The sequence below is a fragment of the Micropterus dolomieu genome, linkage group LG14 (genome assembly GCF_021292245.1).
Source record: "Micropterus dolomieu isolate WLL.071019.BEF.003 ecotype Adirondacks linkage group LG14, ASM2129224v1, whole genome shotgun sequence".
Classification (NCBI taxonomy): Eukaryota; Metazoa; Chordata; class Actinopteri; order Centrarchiformes; family Centrarchidae; genus Micropterus; species Micropterus dolomieu.
The window spans coordinates 5,596,127-5,619,091 of record NC_060163.1 but is presented as its reverse complement, the minus strand read 5'-3'; the positions used below and the strand labels follow the sequence as shown (position 1 = coordinate 5,619,091).

The 22,965-nt window shown below is 40.8% G+C and overlaps 3 protein-coding genes and 3 non-coding genes across 7 annotated transcripts in view; 4 read left to right on the top strand and 2 right to left on the bottom strand.

The window, feature by feature from the left end:
• The first annotated feature begins 1,004 nt into the window (after positions 1-1,004).
• Positions 1,005-16,687, top strand: daglb (diacylglycerol lipase, beta). 2 transcript variants are annotated; one of them, XM_046068923.1, is made up of 15 exons: positions 1,005-1,145; positions 6,953-7,104; positions 7,551-7,725; positions 7,822-8,089; positions 8,316-8,438; positions 8,579-8,706; positions 9,306-9,432; positions 9,588-9,671; positions 10,817-10,894; positions 11,007-11,087; positions 11,645-11,772; positions 12,163-12,231; positions 13,837-13,909; positions 14,021-14,274; positions 15,493-16,687. In XM_046068923.1, exons 2-15 carry the CDS (start codon positions 6,966-6,968, stop codon positions 15,686-15,688), a joined length of 1,923 nt encoding a protein of 640 aa, XP_045924879.1. In that variant the 5' UTR covers positions 1,005-1,145; positions 6,953-6,965; the 3' UTR covers positions 15,689-16,687. The 2 variants fall into 2 exon arrangements, with proteins under 2 accessions (XP_045924879.1, XP_045924878.1); XM_046068922.1 differs by lacking the exon at positions 1,005-1,145 and adding an exon at positions 6,019-6,828.
• trnar-ucg lies at positions 2,037-2,109 on the top strand. Its single transcript has one exon. It is a non-coding gene; the product is annotated as a tRNA-Arg (tRNA).
• On the top strand, positions 2,537-2,608 carry trnam-cau. Its single transcript has one exon. It is a non-coding gene; the product is annotated as a tRNA-Met (tRNA).
• mrpl58 (mitochondrial ribosomal protein L58) lies at positions 3,061-4,744 on the bottom strand. Its single transcript, XM_046068924.1, has 6 exons — positions 4,577-4,744; positions 4,049-4,073; positions 3,891-3,950; positions 3,676-3,758; positions 3,304-3,494; positions 3,061-3,207 (listed from the first exon to the last, which is right to left on the bottom strand). Exons 1-6 carry the CDS (start codon positions 4,736-4,738, stop codon positions 3,123-3,125), a joined length of 606 nt encoding a protein of 201 aa, XP_045924880.1. The 5' UTR covers positions 4,739-4,744; the 3' UTR covers positions 3,061-3,122.
• trnaq-cug lies at positions 4,925-4,996 on the bottom strand. Its single transcript has one exon. It is a non-coding gene; the product is annotated as a tRNA-Gln (tRNA).
• Positions 16,688-17,427: 740 nt separating the features above from the next.
• The window catches only part of spag9b (sperm associated antigen 9b), a 38,878-nt gene continuing 33,340 nt past the window's right edge, over positions 17,428-22,965 (top strand). The window contains exon 1 of the mRNA XM_046068386.1: positions 17,428-18,222. Coding sequence (XP_045924342.1) covers positions 17,923-18,222 — 300 coding nt within the window. The 5' untranslated portion in view covers positions 17,428-17,922. The remainder of the gene's footprint in view (positions 18,223-22,965) is intronic.

Below are 22,965 nucleotides of genomic sequence, written 5' to 3'. Positions count from 1 at the left end.
ATTTATTTCAAACTGGTTATTTCACAAATGACTTCTGGAGTCCATTAGTTGTATGTTTCTCAAACACACAGGTATCTGCTCAAGCAGCAAACTGTACGAATTCAAGATATTAGTACTTGAGTATTTTCATATTATGCAACTTAATGCGTCTACTCCACTACTTCTCAGAAACAAAAGTGAAAAACAAAAAACAAAACGTTAAATACGTATATTAACGCAACTCTGACTTCCTTACCAATTTATTATAATTCCCTCACACTCACGCTATTGTTTCATAGTCAACAGATTTCTACAAAATAAGACCATGGTCCAGTATTCACATCTGCGCACTGTGTCATCAAATATACTAGTATAACATTAACAGGGACTATTTTTATGCACAGTGACTACTATTACTTTTGAAACATTAAGTAAATGTAGCTGATTATAATAATGTGCTACTCTGGCTTCTTTACTCAAGCATTTATATACATACAGCTGATTAAACTCTGGATATTTTGACAAGTAATCTGCAGAAGTCAGTCAATATTGTATATTTCCTAATGTTTTCACATTTTGTTGGCATTTTTAACGTGTTCCTGAAAAGCTTTTGTGCAGACAAGATGACTTTCAGAGATTTTTTCAAGGGGTAATATGTAGATTTCAGCGGCCACTAGCGGTGCGGTTTTAACATAGCAACCAGGTCTGTACTCGGCTGAACGAGCAGAATCCGAAACACAACCGCTTTCAGACAGAGATCACACAAAACCCGCAGAAACCCCGGCCTATTTGCACAATACCCCGAAAAATAGCGGCTATAGACAAACGGAGACAGCCTCACAAAACATACTGGAAACTCAGGTAAACTCCCAGTGTTACAGTAATATTTTATCAGTTGCAGGTTGAACTAGCCGACGTGATACATGGGCGTTAGCTCGCCTGTCTGCTTTTTAACAACCGACGTTATTTGTGTCTCTTTCACCAGGGGTTCAGCAATGCTGGATAAATACTGGATGATAAGGAAACAGTTAGTGAGCGGGACTGAATATTATGAGAGTGTGGCCACACTATAACAGGTGGAGAAGCTGTGTATCTGAGTATCAGTAAAACAACAATAAATCGAAACTGAACCTTACGAAGAAAACAGCTATAGATCCAGGATAAAGGTGAGCAACTGCACGGCGGTCACAGGTGTTATGGGTTCTGCATCCCCGCCGAGAATTGCATGCATGTCCAAGTTACTGTTTAAAAACAATATGTGGAATCCATTAATGCTGAGCAGTTGTTCTAAGTATATATTTTATGAACGTTTAGAACCAACAATATTTTATTACACTTAAGTAGCAGTCCTGGAGATTCAGCAAACTATGTCATGATACTGCTTTTGATCAGTATTACCTCCTCCTGCATGCTTGGCTGACATGCAGAACTCTGCACAACACCAGCGAGCTAGTTTTCTAAATTGAGCCAACAAAATCACAGTATGTTTCACATGCTTTGCAGTAATCTTGGTTTACATGTCTAATAGGAAAAAATCTGTGTCGGCTTGGTCGGTTCCAAAACAAAGCGGAGGTCTCTCCCTGAGTCTGATGTTGACAGTGTGTTCAGCGGACATTGATTTGATTTTCGTTTGGCCTGACAGGCTCTAGCAGATACAACTTGCGTAGTCCTTACTGGACTTTATGCTGGAGTTTGTCAGAATATGTGTTGTGCTGGGAGCCGGTTGTTCTGTGGTGTTAGTGGACTGCAGGTCCTTGCTGCGTTGTTGACGCTGCAGTTGTCGGAGAGAGTCTCGGGAGCGCGCATGCAGCTACACCCAGAACGTCAAGCAGAATAGTGTCAGTTCCAAGCAAGAGAGAAAAAAGGCGTGTTGTTCATTTCTAAGTGAGGTTACAGCCCATCGACAAAGAAAAAAGGGATTTACTAATGAGTGATTCTATTGTAAATGTATATAGCCCCATGAAATCCTATGTACGTTTTTAATGAACACTCACTTCAGAGCATGTCATACATATAGCAAGTATTTCTACATTCGACGGTTCTGCATTTGTCACTCTGACCGCGTGGCCTAATGGATAAGGCGTCTGACTTCGGATCAGAAGATTGAGGGTTCGAGTCCCTTCGTGGTCGTCTTTTACGCTGCGGGCAATTGATTTTCTTTTGGTTGTGTCCGGAAGCTGATAGTAAACCGCGTTTTATGCTTAGTGCAGACCCTGGACCAGGGGTTCTCAACTACGTTTGTTCAAATAACTCGTGTTTCGCCAGTTAAATGCTTTTAATATGAAGCATCAGCAGTAGGAAATGTTAGGTTTGCATTAGCAGTAAGTTAGTAACTTATAGCATTTTACCGGGAATTTCGCCACAGATGCAGAGTTTCTAATTCTTCAAATATATTAATATGGCATAACTTTAATCAGTGGGCATTCTACGGACAGGATGGGAAGTTTTGGCGGGCAATAGCCATAGACCTTCTAGCCCAACAGTGAATAACGGTACGTGCATAATTAGCATACGTATTTAACGTAAATTTGGAACAACATACCATAGAATGCATAACAGCAGAGTGGCGCAGCGGAAGCGTGCTGGGCCCATAACCCAGAGGTCGATGGATCGAAACCATCCTCTGCTATATGTTAAATCTTTTTTCTTGACCATCCGACGACAACTTCTCATAGTGACATTGACATTGATTGTCTTTGGAGGACTTAAGCTAGGTATCAATAAATGTAGGAATAAAGTTAATAAATATTGAGCAGGACATAAACTAAATCTCTTTTTACTGCTTTTGAGTGCAGTTAGAACCTATACATAAAGGCAATTTCTTTTTTGTAATTTATTTATTTAAGTTTGTGTTTTTGATGTACTGAAATTTGTGACCCATCAGAATCTGGGACACTACAGGACTAATTACACGAGGAATACCAAAGTCTTGACCAAACATTGTGAGATGACTTGGGCACAGAATCTGATGCTTCACAGAATACAGTTAAGCACCGGTCAACAGCAGCAGTAGTTTCATTTAAAACATTTTACACTGGTCTGTACATTTCTGGTATTTAGTAAGAAAACGTTGCTACTAAAGACATGTAATTGTATTTATTGATAATACATTAATGGGAGGTAGAAGCATAACAGTCCAACGATCAGTCAAAGTCCACTCGTCTGCTCTTCTTGGTAGCTGAATGGATCTTCTTCTGTTTCAGTCGCTCCTTGTTCATCTTCTCTAACCTGCACAACATATGTCACATATGTTAAAGACACACACAAGATGCATTTATAATCAAGGTGGATAGAAAACCAACATGCTCTACCACAGGGTGATACCTGGCTGCCCTAAGAGCTACGTCCTCTTCTGTTGGTTCACGTGGCTTCTCGCTGGCCTCAGCTATGATGGCAGAAATTTTCTGAATGCAATCGGAGAGGTTTCTCTGCTGACTCCGGCTAAGCTCTGAAGTCACCAGGAGCTCGCCGGCCTTATTGATGCGGTTTTTGTTCTGGGCACGAAGCAGACCGGGCTAAAAATCAGCAAATCCAGACGCATACAAATACTAATTGTACTAATTTTACATAGTACATAACTTTTGAACTATGAATATTACTTCATATATAACTTATTTTAAATCTAACCATTTTGCATTTTCAATTGTAATAAACAATTCAGTATATAATCCTGACTCCACAGCATTTGAAACAAACCTTTTCAAAGACTTTCTGTCGAACATCTTCTGGGATCCAGTCTGCTGTTTGCACGTGGAATCGGACCTCTGCTTTTGTGCTGACTGTAGATGGAGAGGTCATTAAATGGAGGAATATACTGGGCATTATTAAACAGTTTCAAGAATCAAGGCCTTGTGCAAGCTGTAAGAAATCAAGGAGCATTTCTTTAACTGATGAAGTTCAACTTTAAGAACCTTTATTCACATGCTGACCACCAGGACCACTGCTCCTGCTGTAAGACACTTTCAGACGGTCTGAGATCCAGGAGAAAAAATATATTGATTAAAAAATGCAAAAAGAGAATAATATGTGTTTTTATTCTGCTTTAGTAAATAAATATTTGTATATTTACCCACTGGAATGTGCACTTGGGTGTCCTGAAAAAGTAAAAATAAAATATAACTTTCTGTACTGTGCATTGAGAATATAATTCTATTCTACTGCTAAAGACACCATCAGACTATATTTACACAGTTTAATGAGTTTTCATTGATTGATTTGTTCTTAGAGAATGCCACAGCAAAATCCATTCCCAAAACTGGCCACAACAATGCCATCTGGAGTCCTGAGAAGGGAAAAGGGTCGGTGCTGCTCATAGCTAGGGTCAGCACATCCCGGGGTGATGTGTGATCATTTTCATCATCACATTATCACAACTCCTGTGCCCTTCTGTCCCCAGCCTTTGACCCTAGAATCCGTGGTATGGCCGGGATGTAAAATGTGGCACAGACAGTAAACAGGTGCTTATTTGGTCTCCCCATAATATTATAGTGTGGCCTATTTTATCCAGGTTGTTTAAATACAGTGTGTCAGTAAATGCTCTGTGACTGGTGGCCGAACTCATCAGAAGGCTCCAAATAGCTGCATGTCTTAAACTAACCTGTACGGTGTCTGTGCCTCGGGTCCCGTGACCGACACTCAGTCGTACAATGTTGTTAATGTGGCTAACTAGAGCACTCCTTCGTTTTCCATGCTGTGGATTTACGTTTCCTCCTGCCCTGCGACAAACTAAGTAAGAACATCGTACTATGTGTGCCGCCATGTTGGAGTGACGTCTTTACGGCCAGTGGCGTGAAGTACTTTGACGTAAAGTAGCTGCTGCTGCTAAGCGATGCTAAGTTTTTTTTTTTTTTTGCGTTAATGCTGGAATGGTCTTAAACGTTAATGCTGCTGATAGAAACAGTATTGAACATAAACCTTGTGGCGTGTGTTTGAGAAAAATAAATTCAGGTTCCACCGAGATTTGAACTCGGATCGCTGGATTCAGAGTCCAGAGTGCTAACCATTACACCATGGAACCGTTCAGTGACCGAGGAGGAATCTATCAATATGAACTATAGTAGATCCCAACCTGATGAACTAAATGTTGATTACATCGCATTGGATTATTTAAATTTTGGGGTTTTTTTTCAATTTAAATGGGTATGTACCTGAAAAACGTTCACTAATGTTTATAGTAAAACGGGATCTGTCTCCACCACTGCTCCACTGAATATATCAGAATCAGAAATAACGTTACTTTATTGATCCCCGAAGGGAAAGTCTGTGTTACAGTTGCAAACATTGCACTAGGGCAAAGGAATATAATAAAGATAGTGGTATATAGAGAAGTATATAAATATCAGTAAAAATGTAAAATAAAATAATATAAGGAGTGTGGATATGTACAGTATTTACATACAGATACATACATATAGTTTATTTCTGTTTATCATTTTTATAATTGCTAATATTAATGTATATTGTCTGCTACGTAGCAGAAGGGAGTTACAAACTCAATTTCACTCTATAACCTGTTATATTGTGACAAATAAATCGACCTACCTAAGTTACCTAACGTTATAGACTGTATAAAATAATTTCCACTCGACAGACTTTTAGTTTAGTAGAAATAATTACAGTATAGTTACATTTAGGATGAGAGGAGTACGAACCGCCCATTATAATTTGTTATTATCACAGACTGGATAAAAAATGTATAAGAAAAAGCGGGAACTCTTGTATAATGGTCTCTGTTGCAGTAAAAAGGGCAATTTCACTGCTTTTTCTCCTAATGCAGACCACATTAGACCTGGTCCAGATCCAAACCGAACCACTATACCTAGAGCTCTCAAATCTAGATTGGCCCACAGAGTCTAAGGTTTCAACCAAACACAGTTTCAGATTTGTGAAACCTTTATTCAATTTGTGAAAATACTATAAAGTGCGATTTTTGTGCTTTTTTCATTTTCACTAATAAAATAAAGTTTTTTCAAATCTAAAAAAGTGTTTCAGACAGCGTTAAAGCTTTCCCTTAACTTTCCCCTTAACTGCCGATTCGGAAGCTATGAATCGGAAGCTAACTTCAGCGTGGTGTTGCAGTAGGGTAATATTTGCAGGCGTACACTGCTAGTTTTCGAGCAATAGAAAACAAACCAGCTTTGTACAGTTTACTATGCTTTATGTCACCTAACGTCAAACGTATGATAATTAACGTTATAGAAAACGTTAGTTCTAATGAAAGATGTTGGTATATTACTAGCGATACAGTAGTGGTGTTGTCATGTAGTATTGCGTAAGCTATCATTATCTCGGAATAGCTTTAGAGTATTTTTAGCTAAATTGCTAATGTTAGAAGCTATCGGTTCTGCTAGCTGGCGTTCACCGCATTAGCATTGTGTAATAGTCAGGCAACGCGTTGACAGGTCGCAAACCGCGACATTATATTTGACATCAAATATATAACTTGGGCGCTCCTGACTAATGTTAAAGTAGGTGATTTTAGATTATACACGCGCATGTGTTTGAATACTCCGCTTAACGTTAGCGTGTAACGTTAGCTAGCTCACACTGTTAGGCAAAAATCATTTGGGCCATTTCACAACGTCGGAAAAAAGGATGTGACAACAATGGGTAAAGGTCGTTGCCAGCCGGTGTTGCTGCTTTGGCAGTGAAGTCATGCATCACTTCAAGTGTCCCTCATTCAAGAGAATCCCGTCCACCTTACAGGGGTGAGAAATTACCGTCAGTGAAATATTTGGACGTGGTTACCTACAAAATGCCTGGAATCGTGGTGTTTGGTCGACGGTGGGGGATCGCCAGTGACGACCTTGTTTTCCCCGGCTGCTTTGAACTGTTCCTCCGTGTGCTGTGGTATGCTGTTTACCTTCATGGATGTCCAGGATGACTTGTGCCACCCAACATCCAGCTAGTTAGACTTAATGATATCTTTCACTGACTCTGCTCTTATCACTCTCTGCTGCTACTTTCTCCATAGGTGGATTGGCACCATGATCCTGTTCACTTACCACAAGGGTAATTTTGATTGTAATGGGAGAGGAGTTCTGCACAGCTATCTGATTGGACTGTTGGTTGTGCTCGGGCTCATCATCCTCTCACTCTGTGCTATTGTTTACGTCAGTGCCCAAGGTAAATCACTTGTTGTTGATTAGGACTCCTGTCTCCGACCTTAAAATTCTGTGAGTTTAATATATAAAGAAAACTACACATGAAGATCCTTTTGTGGGGGGTGGGTAGGTGTGTCACAGGATAATAATGCTTTAGCAATTGTGTCAAAATCCAGGTTATTCTGCAATGTGCAGTGCAGGAAGTTGGCACGACAGTTGCTGCATTACTCAACACAGCACAGCTTTTTGGTGCACGCACACAACAACATGTACACACATGCCATACTTTATATTGAAAACAATTGTAAATTGTTTAGTAATGATGGGACAAATTCTAACCATTAGTTTAGTCACCCTTTGTCACATCATCTTCCAATGTATTGCAGCTCATTAAACGTTCACCTGTAACAAGTGCAAAGAACAGGTCCATTTTTGTTGATTAAAAAGATATCTATGATTGTTTCTCAGGGACTATTACAAACCCCGGCCCACGGCGCTCCATCCCTGCACTGGTGTACCTGCGTGCACTCCTGTACATCCCTGAGCTGGCGTGGGCCTGCCTGGGAGCTGTCTGGGTGTCTGATGACAGCCAAGGCTGCGGCCGTGCGACAGTAGGTGCTGTCATCGCAGCAGTGATCGCCAGGTAGGTTGTTCGGGCTTGTGAGTTCACAGTTTCATCATTTTATAATTTGTCAAAGAGGCGTGTTGATCCAGTAATGTTCTTTCTGCGTCACAACAGCTGGATCATCCTGTTGTTCACTGCTTTGGGCGTGGTATTTGTGTTTGACCCACTGGGCAACCGCCATCCTCAGCCTGCTGCCATGGAGCCACTGGGAGTCCGAGACATGGAGAGCAGCGAGGGCTCCCAGTTCCTATCCACAGCTCGCTCCCTGGCCGTCAAGGTGTGGGAGAACAGGCTGCGGCTGCTGTGCTGTTGTCTGCCGCAGGACGAAAGCCACCGAGCAGCATTCTCCAGCATTGCACAGCTCGTCAGCGGATTCTTCTCTGTAAGGAACGTCTTCCGTCTTCCTTTGTCTGTGTCTTCCTTAACATCTGGTAGGGTTTGTGCAAACTGTGTTAAGTCAGATTAAATAGGAGAATACATCAAGCAAGACTAAAGCAAATTGTGTGGTGTGAAATATACAATAGCTGTCTAGTGATGTGATACTGCCACAAAACCCACTGTGAGATGCTTCCCTGTATAGTGTTAGTGTGTTTGTGTGTGTGTGGCAGGACACAGACCTCGTACCCAGTGACATAGCAGCTGGTTTGGCTCTGCTGCACCAGGAGCAGGATAAGATGGAGCAAAGCAGAGACCCAGAAGTCATAGTCCCTCACAGCCCTTCCTCTCCCATCGTAAGTACAGTCAGTCAGTACAATAGAGTCTGACCTCGGAGCAGGCAAGAATATTTGATAAACCAAACGTCTACATCATGCACGTCTGTAAATTGGAATCCTTATTTTTAAATTACTTGTGCATCTTTCACCGTTTGAAGGGAGAAGATTTGGAGACGGAGTTGGAGAAAGCAGCTCACTGTATGCGGTTCGCTGCAGCAGCGTATGGCTGGCCCTTGTACATTTACTCCAACCCCCTTACAGGGCCCTGCAAACTCAGTGGAGACTGGTAAGATGTACTCTTTACTTATCCGAGTCACTGGGATCACAAGACGGGTCAGGTTAGCTTAACAGCTGCTCACTATGATGCCTTTGTTACGCAAAAGGTTTCTTCTGTATATAGAGTGCTGCAGAGACATCCAAAGCCAAATGTTGGAGTCATCTGAGTAAGAGAAAAAAAATGTATCATAAACTGGATTTTTAGATATTTTCACTCAATAAAACTGATTACTTACTTGGGCGGCTGTGTCTCAGGGGGTAGAGCGGGTTGTCCATCAATCGGAAGGTCGGTGGTCGGCGCTCCTCCAGGCTGCATGTCGATGTATCCTTGGGTACTGAACCCCGAGTTGCCTCTTGGTGGCTAATGTTAGTTTCTGTTTGGCTCACTGAGCCTAAGTGACTGACAAGCTCAGTGAATGTGTGTGAATGGTGAATGCAGATGTAGTGTAAAAGCACTGTGAGTGATCGAAAAGACTAGAAAGGCGCTATACAAGTACGGAGCATTTACATTTACTTAAAATAATGAGTCTCAGGTTGCCTTTGTGTTGGGATCGTTGAGACCCAGTTTGTTAGGCAGCCCAAATCAAAGTGTGTGTTTGTGTGTACCAGCTGTAGGAGTCGTGCGGCCGAGTATGACATCGTCGGGGGAGACCACCTCGGCTGTCATTTTTCATCCATCCTGCACAGCACTGGTTTGCAGTACAGAGACTTCATCCACGTCAGCTTCCACAACCAGGTAGAACTTTCACTAGTTGCCTCTGTCAGGAATTTGTTCATAGTTTCCCACAGTTAAATTTTTTGTTAGCGGTCGGCACCTGTCCAGCGGTCTCAGTGATTCAAACTGCTCGTCCAAATTCTGTTAATCGTGTAAGCAAGCGGGGTTTGTTGCAGATCTATGAGATCCCCTTCTTCGTGGCTCTGGATCATAAGAGGGAGGCTGTTCTGGTGGCTGTCAGAGGAACACTGTCACTGAGGGTGAGTTGGGAACTTTATTTTACTTATACAGTATGTATCTTTTATTATCTCCTTTTTATTTCAATATATTCTGTGTTATTAGACTGTTCATTTGCATTTCCTTTTAATTTAAAAAAACTGTTCTGTACAACAGCTGTGTGTAACGCTTGATGTCATCCTCCCATTTCCTCTTAATGTTCAGAATCACTTCCCTGTTTGTATAACTGACTTGGTAACTGATAGAAGAGCGTTTATGGAAACTGATAAATATAAGTGCCAGTTGGTTGTACATCTGATGTCATGAGCCACTCCTCAAAAGAGATTAAAATTAGCGCTTGTCTAGAAAAAGAAGACAAAGTAGGAAGTGAGAGTGTGGCGGGTTAGTGAGGGGCCAGTGTATCAGGAATGGAAATTAACAATTAACCCACCATCTGCCAAATGCGGCTGGATTTTCCTTTTTGTCGGTCAAATGTTGGAAGGCTACCTACCACATTGGCGGATAAATATATTCGGCATATAATTTCTATTTATAGGTCATTAGGTCAATACTTCCGTGAAATAAGGCAGTGTAAAAGCTGCTAGTGTTAGGAGCTAATTACAAACGTTGTACTAGGAGGTTTTTTAGCTTTTAGCAGGTAGTTGGCGGTCCAGTCAGTGTCTGACACGCTGTCAGATCTTCTAATTGTCCTGCTGTCCTTCCCAGAGATCAAGGAGATTGATCCATTGTATAAAAAAAATATTGATCCCACAAAAGCCAAAAAGTTAATTTCCACCCCTGCAGTATATGAGAGTACTAACCCATGTCTACACATATAGAGAGTGGCTGAAATATATTACACTCTTTCTGCTTATGTTTGTCCACGAGTCTGAAACATTTGCCCTAACATTGATTCTGAACACAGGATTTTGTTCAGCACCCCAAAAATACTCGCCCTTCACTTTTGCCTTTGACATTTATTCATTTAGCTGATGCTTTTACCCAAAGCGACTTACAATTGCTATATCACAGGTTTCGCGCCTTTGGAGCATCTAGGGGTTAAGTTAAGCTCAGGGACACATTGGTGTCAGTGGATTTGAACCCGGGTCTCTCACACCCCTGACACAGGCTCTGATCTGTAATCAGTTTCCCAGTTTAATGTTTATCTCACGCAGTGTCTGTCCTGCAGGATGTCCTGACAGACCTGTCTGCTGAATGTGAGAACCTGGCTATTGAAGGAGTGTCTGGAGCCTGCTATGCTCACAAGGTGACTGTCCATTTAAACACAGTACTAGCATCCACCAGTCTCAGGTAGGGGGGTTTATTATCTAAGGTGTGTGTTTTCCAAGAGGTGAATGCATCCATGTCTGTGACTGCAGGGCATGTCCCAGGCGGCGGGCTATATCTACAAGAAGTTGGTTAATGATGGCATCCTGAACCAGGCTTTCTCCATCGCACCGGTAAGAAGTGTAGCCAGCATCAGAAACGACATTTCAGCTGCAGCATTGTTGTATTTATTTCAGTTACATCCTAGCTGGCTAACCCTTTTTGGAAGCAGCAGGATCACGTTATCAATGGGACAGGTTTATAGAGATGGTATAATTGAGGCAGGGGAAAAAAACCCAATGCTGATTTGCATTTCTCCTCTGATAACAAAACACAGTACTCTTTCATTAGCCAAAACCAACGGACAATAGGCATGTATAATAGGTGTGTCCAGTGAGGTTTCAAAGGTACAGTGTAGTTTTAGGGCATTCTACACGAAGAATATAATTCTCTCGATATTATTACAGTGTGAGCTAGTATGTCCATTTGAAGCCAACCAGACTTCTATGCCATTTGAGGCTGACTTTCCTTGGCATGCTCTTTTATTACATTTTTGTATCATGAACTTATATTTGTTGTGTCGTGAGATATATTTTAGACCATTTATTGTCACAAAATAACAAACTTTGCAGGGGTAAATTATCATGAATAAATCTGTATGCAATGTGTTTGCATGTTCCTGTGTTTGTAGGAGTATAAACTGGTCATCACTGGCCACAGTCTGGGTGCTGGCACAGCTTCACTGCTAGCTATCCTCTTGCGCAATTCCTTCCCCACCCTGCAGTGCTACTCATTCTCTCCACCAGGGGGACTCCTGAGGTAAGAAGACCATTCAGTAACACTGGCAAGCACAAAGAGGGACAGACCTGAGCTCAGTCCTTGGCTTTGAAGTAGAAATGTTACTTCTTGTGCAAAATGCTGCCGAGCCACCCAATCATTTATTTTAAGGAAAAAGTCATAGACAAATGTTCTACTTTTTGTTAATAGACATAACAGTAAAATCAAGATGTATAATAGCGTTAAAATTTACTTTCAAAGTTATGGAATATCTTACTTCGACAATCTGAAATAACCAGTATATTACAATCTGACCCTTATTGTCACATGTATGATTTCATGGGTCTGACTTAAAATATGTTCTCAAACAATCTGTACTGTTAATTACTGGACACAGCTTTTGATAGTAACAGGGTTCTCTGTTTTGTACAGTAAATCTTTAGCTGATTACTCCAAGGACTTTGTGGTCTCGGTTGTGCTGGGAAAGGACCTGGTTCCCAGGTAAGACGCAGCTTGTTTACTGTATGTTCTTAACAGCCGTTGGAACATGTTGTTTAATCAAAGTTACAATTCATGATGAATAAATAATGTATGTGGTTACTGGTTAGATCCTTGCAGCAGTTTTGGTTTGTTGTGACATTAAGTATGTTTTTGTGTTTGCTGCGCTACAGACTCATCTTTAAAAGGCCAATATAAATTTTCTTCCCTCTTCTTCTTTCTTCTCCCTTCTACTGATGGTGTATCACTTGCTCGTTTTTGACCAGTAGGCTTCCACCATAGAGAACCCTCCTCCCGCTTAATGCAGTAGTTTAACACAATATAGGTGTGTAAGAAACTGTTGACAGTGACCCTGATGAAGACTCATGTCTGTCGCAACGCGTTTTTCATTTCGTATTAGCTTTTACAATAAAGGCATTTTCATTTTGCACAAACCCTACAGTGTGCCTTGAATTGTTTTTGAAAGAGACTTGCATTTTACATTTGTGATTGAGACCACATTCTTTCTGTGAAATGAGCCCTTTACATGATAGAATAAGCCAGTATAAATGTGTTGTGTTGCTCAGACTATTATAGACTTCTGTGTGATGGAGACTATAATTGGCTCTGGCCTGTTATTACAGGCACAGAGGAGGAGAAAACGAGTGCAACACTCACGCTCCTTTCCCCTCTGTTCTTTATAAGTTGTGTTTTTTCTTTGCAGTATTCCCTCTTTCTTTTAATCAATGCTACTTTGAAACAGCCCGCTATCGAGTAGAACCGAAACGTCTCCAGTCAAACCAGTACTTCAATCGATACCTAGGCCTACTTTTTGTAAACAGATCGTGGCAAAAAATTACTATTTGTATGGTTTTTCTTGCAGACAAACACGCAAGCAACACACCGAAAGAAAGAGAAGAGCACACTTTTTTCCCCCTAAATGCCTGCACCATAAACTGTATAAAAACTGTTGTTTTGCTGCTTCACGTGTAGTTAGTTTGATCGGCTAAACGTACACCCTCTCTATTCTTGGTTTGTATCTTTGGTGTAGTTCAGTGACTTGTTTAAACAGACTGCTTTCTCGTTTTATTCTTGTGACTGTTGCATTTTCTGAGGTTTGCGGCTCACCACTAAAAAGCACTCGCGGAGGGAGATCTTTCAATTCAGTTTATTGATTTGAAAGTTAATAAAATAATCTTCCGTTGTTTACTTTCAACACAATTATCAAAAAAATACCTTAAATTTGTTTCCCACAACTCATTTGGTCACTAAACTATTTCACTCTTCTCTCATTCAAATATAAAATAACTCCCAAGCTGCAGCCTTTCCCCTTTATAGGCTAATACTATTAGTGAGGATGACCTAATTAGGATGGGGAGCGATGTGATACAATTTCCCAATACTTTTTATGTAGCAGTTATTTGAAACAAGAAAAAAATAATATAGATAACCTTGCTTACCCATAAAAAGAATAAAAATAAGCTACCAATTAGGTGACATGTCAGCAGGTGTTGAAAGGTATTGAATGAAGTACTCAATTGGTATCGGTATCACTTTGAGGGTACTGGTATTGTAAAATTTTAAATGATACCCAGCCCTGATCAATGTGCTATCATTCTTTTTGTACAGATTGAGCATTCCCAATATGGTGGATCTGAAAAAACGGATCCTTAAAATAGTTTCCAACTGCAATAAGCCTAAGGTAAGGACAATTCACAGCACTGACATTGGCGTAGTTTTCCATCTTGATATCATCTCTTAATATCTTCAGTCACAATCATTCATTTCAAATATTTTTCTGGGCGTGTTCCAGTACCGCATCCTGCTGCGAGGATGTTGGTACGAGCTCTTCGGAGGAGACCCAGATGACTTCCCTACTGAGATGGACGACAGGAGGGAGGAGGAGCTCAGCCAGCCACTGTTGGGGGAGGAGTCATTGATGATTCGCCACTCATCATCCTATCAGAGCCTGGCGTCAGATGACTCGCCTGCCCACACAGCTGCACACTTACCTCTCTTCCTGCCTGGACGCGTTCTGCATATCACAGAAGATGGGCCGTCACGGAGGTCTGTCGACTGTCCATATTCATTTCCACATGAATCTGCTTTCAGTGCTTACACTTGGACTGCCACTTCAAACCCTTTCAGTTTCAGTATTTCAGCTACTTCTTTGGAGCAGTCACATGAACAACACCTGCACTCGGTTGCCAGTTTATTAGGTACAAAGCTAATGCAGTCTAATACAACAGTCCTGCACTAACTCCTATCTTTTAATGAAGGTTTTAGTAGGGATGCACCACTCTGACTTTTTCAGTCCTGATACCGACACCAATACCTCAGCTTTGGGTAACAAGCCGAGTATTGATCCGATAGCAGTGTATAATGTATAAGCTGTATTCCTCCGTGTGAGGAAGAGACTGGGAATCATTCTTTTCTGAGTTAGGCAACATCAGTCTTGACTTAAAAATTGCTTCCTAAATGCTACGTTAGCTCTCCTCCCATCCTCCTCGCTTCGCGTCCGATAGATGGCTTTTGTCACTGATACACAATCGAGCTATTTGAGTGTCAGTATTGGGCCGATATGCAATTTTAGTGTCGGATCGGTGCGTCACTAGGTTTTAGAGAGGTTTTGATTCAACTGTGTGATTTTTTTTTTTTTTTTTTTTTTTTTTTTTTTCCATCATTCATTTTGGAGGATATGGTTTAATAGAAACACCTGTCGCAAACGCAATACAATTTAACAGCACCACAAATTACAGCCTCCAAAATTACCATATAGTTGAATCAGCGCCTCTCTAAAACAGTTATTACTGACTATTATGATAATAATAATAATACTCTCCACCATCGCTCTTCTCCACCTTTTCAATCACCAGCTGACAAGTATTGCCCTCCGAATATATCATCCTACTTGATACCAACAGCTTGCCGTCTTGACATCATTTCACCTCTGTCTTGCTCTCTGAAACACTGCAACTAAGTTGCTTTTTGGGAGAGAATAGCTTTCACCTCGTTTTGGACTGACTGCTCGTTGGAGAAGGCAGTTTGGTCTTGAGTTTCTGAGAGACGAACATAAATACCTCCATGAAGATATGATTTATTGCAGGACTGTTGTATTAGACTGTATTAGTTTTAGCTAGGTGTACCTGACGGGCAACTGGATATATTGTGTTGTACAACCTGACTATCAGATGTGAATCAGTCCCAGGTGGAAAGAGCTGTCAGGCTTGAATGAGCAGAAATGAATGTTAGTTGCCAACAAATTTCTACTGTCTTTTCCTTCAGATCCTGTTTTTCCCAGGTCCGCTACCGTGCAGACTGGTCCAATGAAATGGCGTTCAGGAGTGTTTTGATCAGTCCCAGGATGCTTGCAGATCACATGCCCGACGCTGTACTCCGAGCACTCTGCAGTCTGACCAGTGACAAGCCCTTCTCTCTCTGCCCGTCGTCTGTGAACAGTAGCCAGCAAAATAATATCTGAAAAGTACCGTAGAGACGGACTCCTGATGTCTGTGCTCCCAGACTCTACAGTATTTTAAGCCCACTTTTGTTTGTATGTAATGTATTTGATTTTTACCACGCCTGATCCTGGAATATTTCAAATACTTCATGCCCTTCATTTACATCTTGTTTGCAGGCTTGATCCTAAAGCCCCTTTTCTAACGGGAGACATTTGGACACAGTGGATTGTAATGGAAGACATGAAACCGTAGAGATTTACCTGTTGTGATCTACATGAATGAACCGGATTCGTTAACCCGTTGGAGCACACATACTTTGTTATAATTGCACTTTTAATTATTTAATTCAAATGATTTGTTTAATTTCAATCTGAGTTACTCCATGAGCAACTTTATGCCATGATATTTGAATGTGCATTGTGTACAATATTTGACAGCGCTGCAGTTTTTCTGTAAGGTCAATGTTCTACATTTTTTGTTTGTGTGAGTGCTGTGTGGCTGGTAGAGGCTGCCCACTGGTCACTGAAAGGGTCAGATGTTGTCTTCCTTCTGTGTGGGGAGGGCTGATCCAGGATGTGAGGATAGAGGGGCCTGAAGCATTCTGTCTTGATTGTATAGTGACTGTGGTTAGTCGGTCTTGTGTTTTAATGTCTTAAGACATCAGGGTGAACAGTGCCTATGCATTACAGGAAAAACGAGTCAACAGAATTGCTTTACAGTGATGAGTGCAGTGTTTGGTGTTTACAGTAAGTTATTGTTTTTCCTGCATTTTCTACAATGCAGGTTGAATAGTGCATGGTGTTTGGCAAAAAAAAAAGATAGATATAAGGGGTAGAAAGATTGTACTTAACACATTTTAAGGAAACCTGTTTACTTGCCATGGATATTAGGTCTCTTGTTTTTTTTCAGGTAATGTATAATATTAAAGTTTGAGTCAACTGATGCCTAAATAACTATTTCACATCATCAACAGAATGCATTGGACTCATTGATGCAAATAAAAGCTTTTGTGAAGTACACTCCCCCATCCTTTGGTTTATTTTATTTTTTTAAATAGAAGAAACACAAGTGGTCCTTAACCTCAGAAACAGCAACCTGCGATCTGAATGCACGTGAAATACATCTTAAGTGAAAAGGTATAAGGCTAAAAATTTGGATTAATCCCTTAACTAAAGTCCTATCTGTCAATGGTGAGAGGGGTGTAAATAATAATGAAATGTTTCCAATCAATAGATCACTATGGATTAGTTGCAGATGTAACTCTATACTTCATCAACTCTGTTTAGCACGTGACGTACCCGCGACGTCCCGTCACCAACACATGACCTCTTTAAGGGATCCTCGTAAGCTCCTATTTCTAAACTCTGGCATGGTAGTGTCCAGTACAGCCAGCCTGTACGATATCAACGTTTGCTCTACTTATTTGTACTGTTGGCTGTAAAGTTATGTAAGAAATCAAATGGCATGCCCTCGTAACTACTTTGTGCTGCAGCTGTAGAATGAAAATGATAGGGAGGAAATGTGTAGTAAACCAGTCACTGGAGGTAATTAAATGTGACAAATACAATTGGAACATAAAATGATTATAAACACACATTACCCTTAAGTCTGTAAATGAAGATATAGTTGATACGGTTTGATCTCCCCGCCCCTTAAACGTCACATATCAGCAACTATATGAGCAACAGGACAGAATTATTGTCTTAGCTTCAACAATAACAACAAACTAACCAGGCGGTAGTGCTCCAGTACTGTAGCCTTTCGCCGTTTTTACAACACTGTAACGACTTTAATGTCTACGTTTGCCTTTAACTTTTTTGCAGAATTACGTATCTGATATTCTGTATTTCAGGTTTTTATTCAGATACAATCTGACATTCTTTCAGTAGAGTTTATTACTTTGCTGTCTCTGAACTGCATTCATCGTCACCGATAGCGCGTGAACGCAGCAGCAGGAGCTCATCTGTTGGACGGGGAAACTAATCAGTAGCCAAGTAAAGACTTTTCAGCACTGCTAGCTACGAGGCTAGCAAGCTCTTAAAGTCAGCCGTCCAGACGACTTAGGAATACAGACTTTGTTCACAAAGTACAGTGTCTCTTCTGTACAATACACAATATCCGAGCTATGTTTTAGGGACACCGTTTTGTTGCGCTCAAAGTAGCAAGGCGGACAGCCTCTGGCCAGCTGAAGCTTGCGGCTAACCCATTGACGTTAACGTTAGCTGGGAAATAAAGTGCAAGTGGAGGCAAGAAAATGGAGCTGGACGACGTAGTCCTGTATCAGGACGACTCGGGCAACTCTGCCATGATGTCCGAGAGGGTCTCGGGTCTGGCCAGTTCAATATACCGTGAGTTTGAACGGCTTATCGAGAAATACGACGAGGACGTGGTGAAGGAACTGATGCCACTGGTCGTCGCCGTACTGGAGAACTTGGACTCGGTGTTCGCTGTCAACCAGGAGCACGAAGTGGAGCTGGAGCTGCTGAAGGAAGACAACGAGCAACTCGTTACCCAGTATGAACGAGAGAAGGCACTGAGAAAACACGCGGAAGAGGTGGGTTTCACCACATAACTGCCAAACTAATTTATGACCCGGATTAAAGATTGTAGGCTCGTATTAACGTTATGTGCTTTGGTATAGAAAGATTAAAAGCCGAACCCAATTCCAAAATCTGGCAATTCCCTTTTGCGTGGCGTATCAACTACACATAATAGCTCATTAATCATGAATTATAAGTTTTTATGAAATACACACACCATTATTTAATTCGGCATACGTACAGACTCGCATAAAAGCACATATTTTAATCAAAGTACTCTTTCTAAACTGGTGGTTAATAAGAAGCAACGGCCCACCATCGGTTATTTTGCCGGAGAAACCTATTGTAAATGTACATTTTGTTAAAAGAATCACAGCTTGATGGGTTGGGTGCGTTTCCTTAACGACTAGCCTCTTTGAGTTTAAGGAAAACGCTAAAACAGACTGCTCGGTACCAGGGCAAAATATCATGTCTGAAGCACACACTGTACTCTGACTGCAAGTTTATGTCACCATGGATGCCAGCGACTCTTGGGGAATTAATGCGGCATGAACGCGCCACTGTTGTTTGTAATAATACATCAACAAGCCTCAGATATGCAAACCTATCAGTGATTTGTTTGTCAGGTGGATGCCCTCTGCCGCCTCCAACAACTAATCATTTGAATCTCAGTGTTCATATTCACATTCATGTCATCACCGCCCTCTTGTTTGATTAAAGCCAAATGACACACCTGTTGCTATGTTGTTTATTACATTACAGTGCAGTCAGAGTTTGGACAGACCCTGTGTTAAATCGATGGTAGCAACAGGCACACTGATGATACGAAAGCTGTAGGATCCTCAGTGCTAAGGGTTTTGCTGTAGGAGCCTATAATAGCATATATTCATAACTGGCAGCATTGCTCCTCTACACAGGTGCCTGCAGTTCCTTCAGTGTTGCTGATGGTCTCTTGATAGCCTCCTAGAGAACTTTTCTCCTCGTCCTCGCATCACGTCTCTGTGGTACCACGTTTTCTCTATTTACTGATGATGTGTGATGCTACATCCAATGCCTTTGATATTCTTTAAGTCCCTCTCCTTATTGGTACTTTTCAACAATTAGTTTCTTTGCAGCAGCTGACGGATCTTTTTATGAGAATCACTTTCATTGGTGGCAGGTGTGTGTTTTATTTACATACAGGCATGGTTTTGAATCTGATTGGTTAACTTTGAACACAGCTAGACAGTGTGTAGATGCGCAATAAGGGTGTATAAAACTTTTTTTTTTTTCCTCTGGATTTCTGTTTGTTGGAATATCATTAAAGATGGAACAAGCCTGACATTTACATCATTGTTGTTACTTCTGTCTTTACATTTCAAAAACCTGCACCTTTCATAAGGGTGTTAAGACTTTTTATATCCACTGTAACTCCTGTTACAGTAATCACAATAGCTGCCCATAGTAACAATGTTGTGGTAAGTCCAGATGATACAAGTGATAAATAAATGGGTTGCAAGGCATCTGTAGTACAAAGCAATACTAATATGGATATAGTATATAGTATAAGAGGAAAGGATATCTCTGTTTCTTTAAAAAAGCAGGCTGGTATGCGAGAGAGCATTACAGTTCCCAAAGTAAAATGTTACCTGTGTCTAGAAATCATGAAATCTAAAGCTATTAGTAAAAACATTTTGGTTAACTGTAAATAAAAATGAGAGCTGGCATAAACATTGCAAACCTAAACCAGAGTGTGAACTACAATACTATTAAAATGAAGTTAAAGGGAAAATAGCTTTAGCTTTAACCAGGTATGCCAAACTAGAAGTGGCCATGTTGTTTAAACACATTCACATCCACAAAGGTGCTGTGGAAGAACACAGAAGTTCAGTGACAAGAATAATTTGGTCAATGAATCCTTTAAAACGCTATACTGGCAATTATTGGTATATTCTTTTTTACAAAGCATTTGCAATAGCACCCATATTCATAGTCCTTGCCATCGAGGTGGTGATGGACATGTAGGCTAGTTTCACGGCTTTGCCGTGACTGCACGTATCTGCAACATGCAGCTAAATTTGTATGCTTTCATTTTGAAAGTACTTTGTCAAATGATTGTCGCTGCAGTCAGTTGAATATAAGAAATCATTTGGTTACTGTTGCCAAGGTTAAAATCTGAAACAAGTCACCAAGAAAACTGCTGTGCGAATATTACATGAATTATGTATTATGTCATGCTCATGCAGTAAGAACTTGAATGCATGGTTTGTTCTTTCCAGCCGATGATCAGTACTGTGTGCAGGACTTAAAGTTCAAGAACTACATAACCTTCTTTATAAGAAAACACACAACATAGAATCTAAACACATTATTTCCAGGAAAATAAAACTAAAACTTAAACTGCACCTTGAAAACAAACTAAAACCAAACAGAAGTTGAGGTCCAAGATTCCAAAATAAATATATATACAAATCTGTAGTTACAATAATCCTGTGATGAAACAGCCACAATATGAACGCTGCAGTAGATATATTGCTGCACAGCTATTAATCAATGAATTTCCTGCAGGTGTATTTTGGTACTTATACTAACTATACTTCAATAAAGCTCAAACCCACAGTATTCCTCCTCTTAATTCTCACTGATCCTCATGTTTGGGTATTATAGCATGAAGCATATTTAACAACCCTCAACTACTGCAGTGGTTTTGCACTTAATCTGGTTTATTATTTTTCCAGCCTCTAGGTATTTAATCCCAGTTTAATTAGTGGTGGCCAATATGGTTTAGACTGGAAAAAGGGGTTTAAATATTAAAGACCAAGCCTTACTGCAACATAACTGGTAAAGATAATGGATTTAGTAATTTATTTATGTGAGTGCTGCTTGGAAATCGCAGTACAATGTGTGTACACGTGCAGTTCTTGCCACTCACACCGACTTGAAAGTTTGAATGACAAGCACAACAGGTCACAAAGCAGCGTGTTAATAATTTATGTCATGTCGTAACATGTTGCTAACGCTTTCGGATAGACCTGTGCACATAAGGTTGTCCGTGTTATGGGCTTACATTTGTCTTGTTCCCTCAGGCTGCTGCATGTAAAATACCACATCCCTATAACTAGCGCTTTACTCAGCCAGGGAGGCAACAAGTTAGCTTTCATGTTGGTGTGATGAGTAATATTCATATGCTGAGATGATGTCATTGGTCTCGTCCTTGACTCCTCCCTATAGGAGAAGTCAGCTTCTGTATGTGTCTGTGTTGGAACTTGATTGAACAATAACAATTCAGGATGTAGCATTCAATGGCCATGGGAGTTCATGAGTGTGTCTTTGAACAGAGATGTTCACTATACCAGCTGTCGTATTCAGACTTGGACAGGGAAGGATATTATTTAAAAATCAGTACCGAAACACTGCAATTCAAACAATGCTTTTTTGATACTCAAGTTTACTGATTTAGATCTGACCAAGCGTGTGTTGCAAAGGATTAGGGGAATATTTGCATTTTGTTTTTATAATGGTTTAAATAGCTCATCTACAAAAGTTGAATTTTTCAAACAAACTTTATTAAAACAAATAAAAGCAAAAAGAAAAGTAACCAACAATTGTGTATGTTTTAGTAGGGTTCCACTGCAACAACTACCAATGTGTCCCTGAGCACGACACGTAACCTCTGGTTGCTCCAGAGGCTTGTGAACTCTAACATAAATAGCAATTGTAAGTCACTATAAATAAGCGTCAGTTAAATGACAATTATTGTTATATGTGATTTATAGAGAGAGAAATGCACTGCTTCACATAAATCAGCTCTGAAAAGTCTGGCTTCTTGTTTGTAAATTTGGGTTTGTGATTGAAGTTGGGTCCTTAGGTGTGGATGTGAGTGTGAGTGGTTGTTTGTCTACGTGTGGCCCTGCGATGGACTGGCGACCTGTCCAGGGTGTACCCAGCTTTTGGCCCAATGTCAGCTGGGATTGGCTCCAGCCCCCCGCGACCCTGTACACAGGATAAGCGGTTGACGATGGATGGATGGATGGATGGAATCAGTGAATTCACACAATAAGTCTTTCCTAAGTAATGAAAATTGAGGATAGGTGTGTTCAGCAATAAACGGCGAGAGATCCACAGTGCTGAACACTCATTACTGTGGTGTGGCACTGAACCTCTGAGAGATCATTGCCTCACCGAAAGCATCAATGTGCTCCACAACACCAAAGCAACTGGCTATTCAATGGAGGCAAAAAAGTAGCATGGCACAGACTCAGTTACTAAGCTTCTTATTTGGGCAACAAGTCACTCTAGAAGCAAAGAAGCAGATTAATCTTACCAAACAAACACATTGTATGAGCCAAGTCCTGCCTTTCGCTGCCCCAAGCCCAGAGGAATACGTCCTCTTAGTAGTTGGTCTCAGCTGAGGAGAGGAAAAGGCAAGGCAGGAAATTCTTGGGGAAAAACAGCACTTCCCTCAGTTCATTTGTCCAGTCAGGGTAGTCTGCTGACCTGCAAAAGTCTATTCACATTTAATGCCAGCCGATTAATCATCATGGATCATTAACATGCAATCTATTACGAGATAGAGCAGGGGTATTGGTGGTATAGGGTAACTTACTGTAGCATAGCCTCAAATGATATGAAGCCGTTTGTTGATTGGTCCACCACTTTGGTCCAGAATGAAATATGTCAGTAACTGTCATGATATTTTGTACAGACATTCATGCTCTCCAGTGGATGAATCCTCCAGACTTGGGTGATCCCTAGGTTTTTACTCTAGCACCACCATG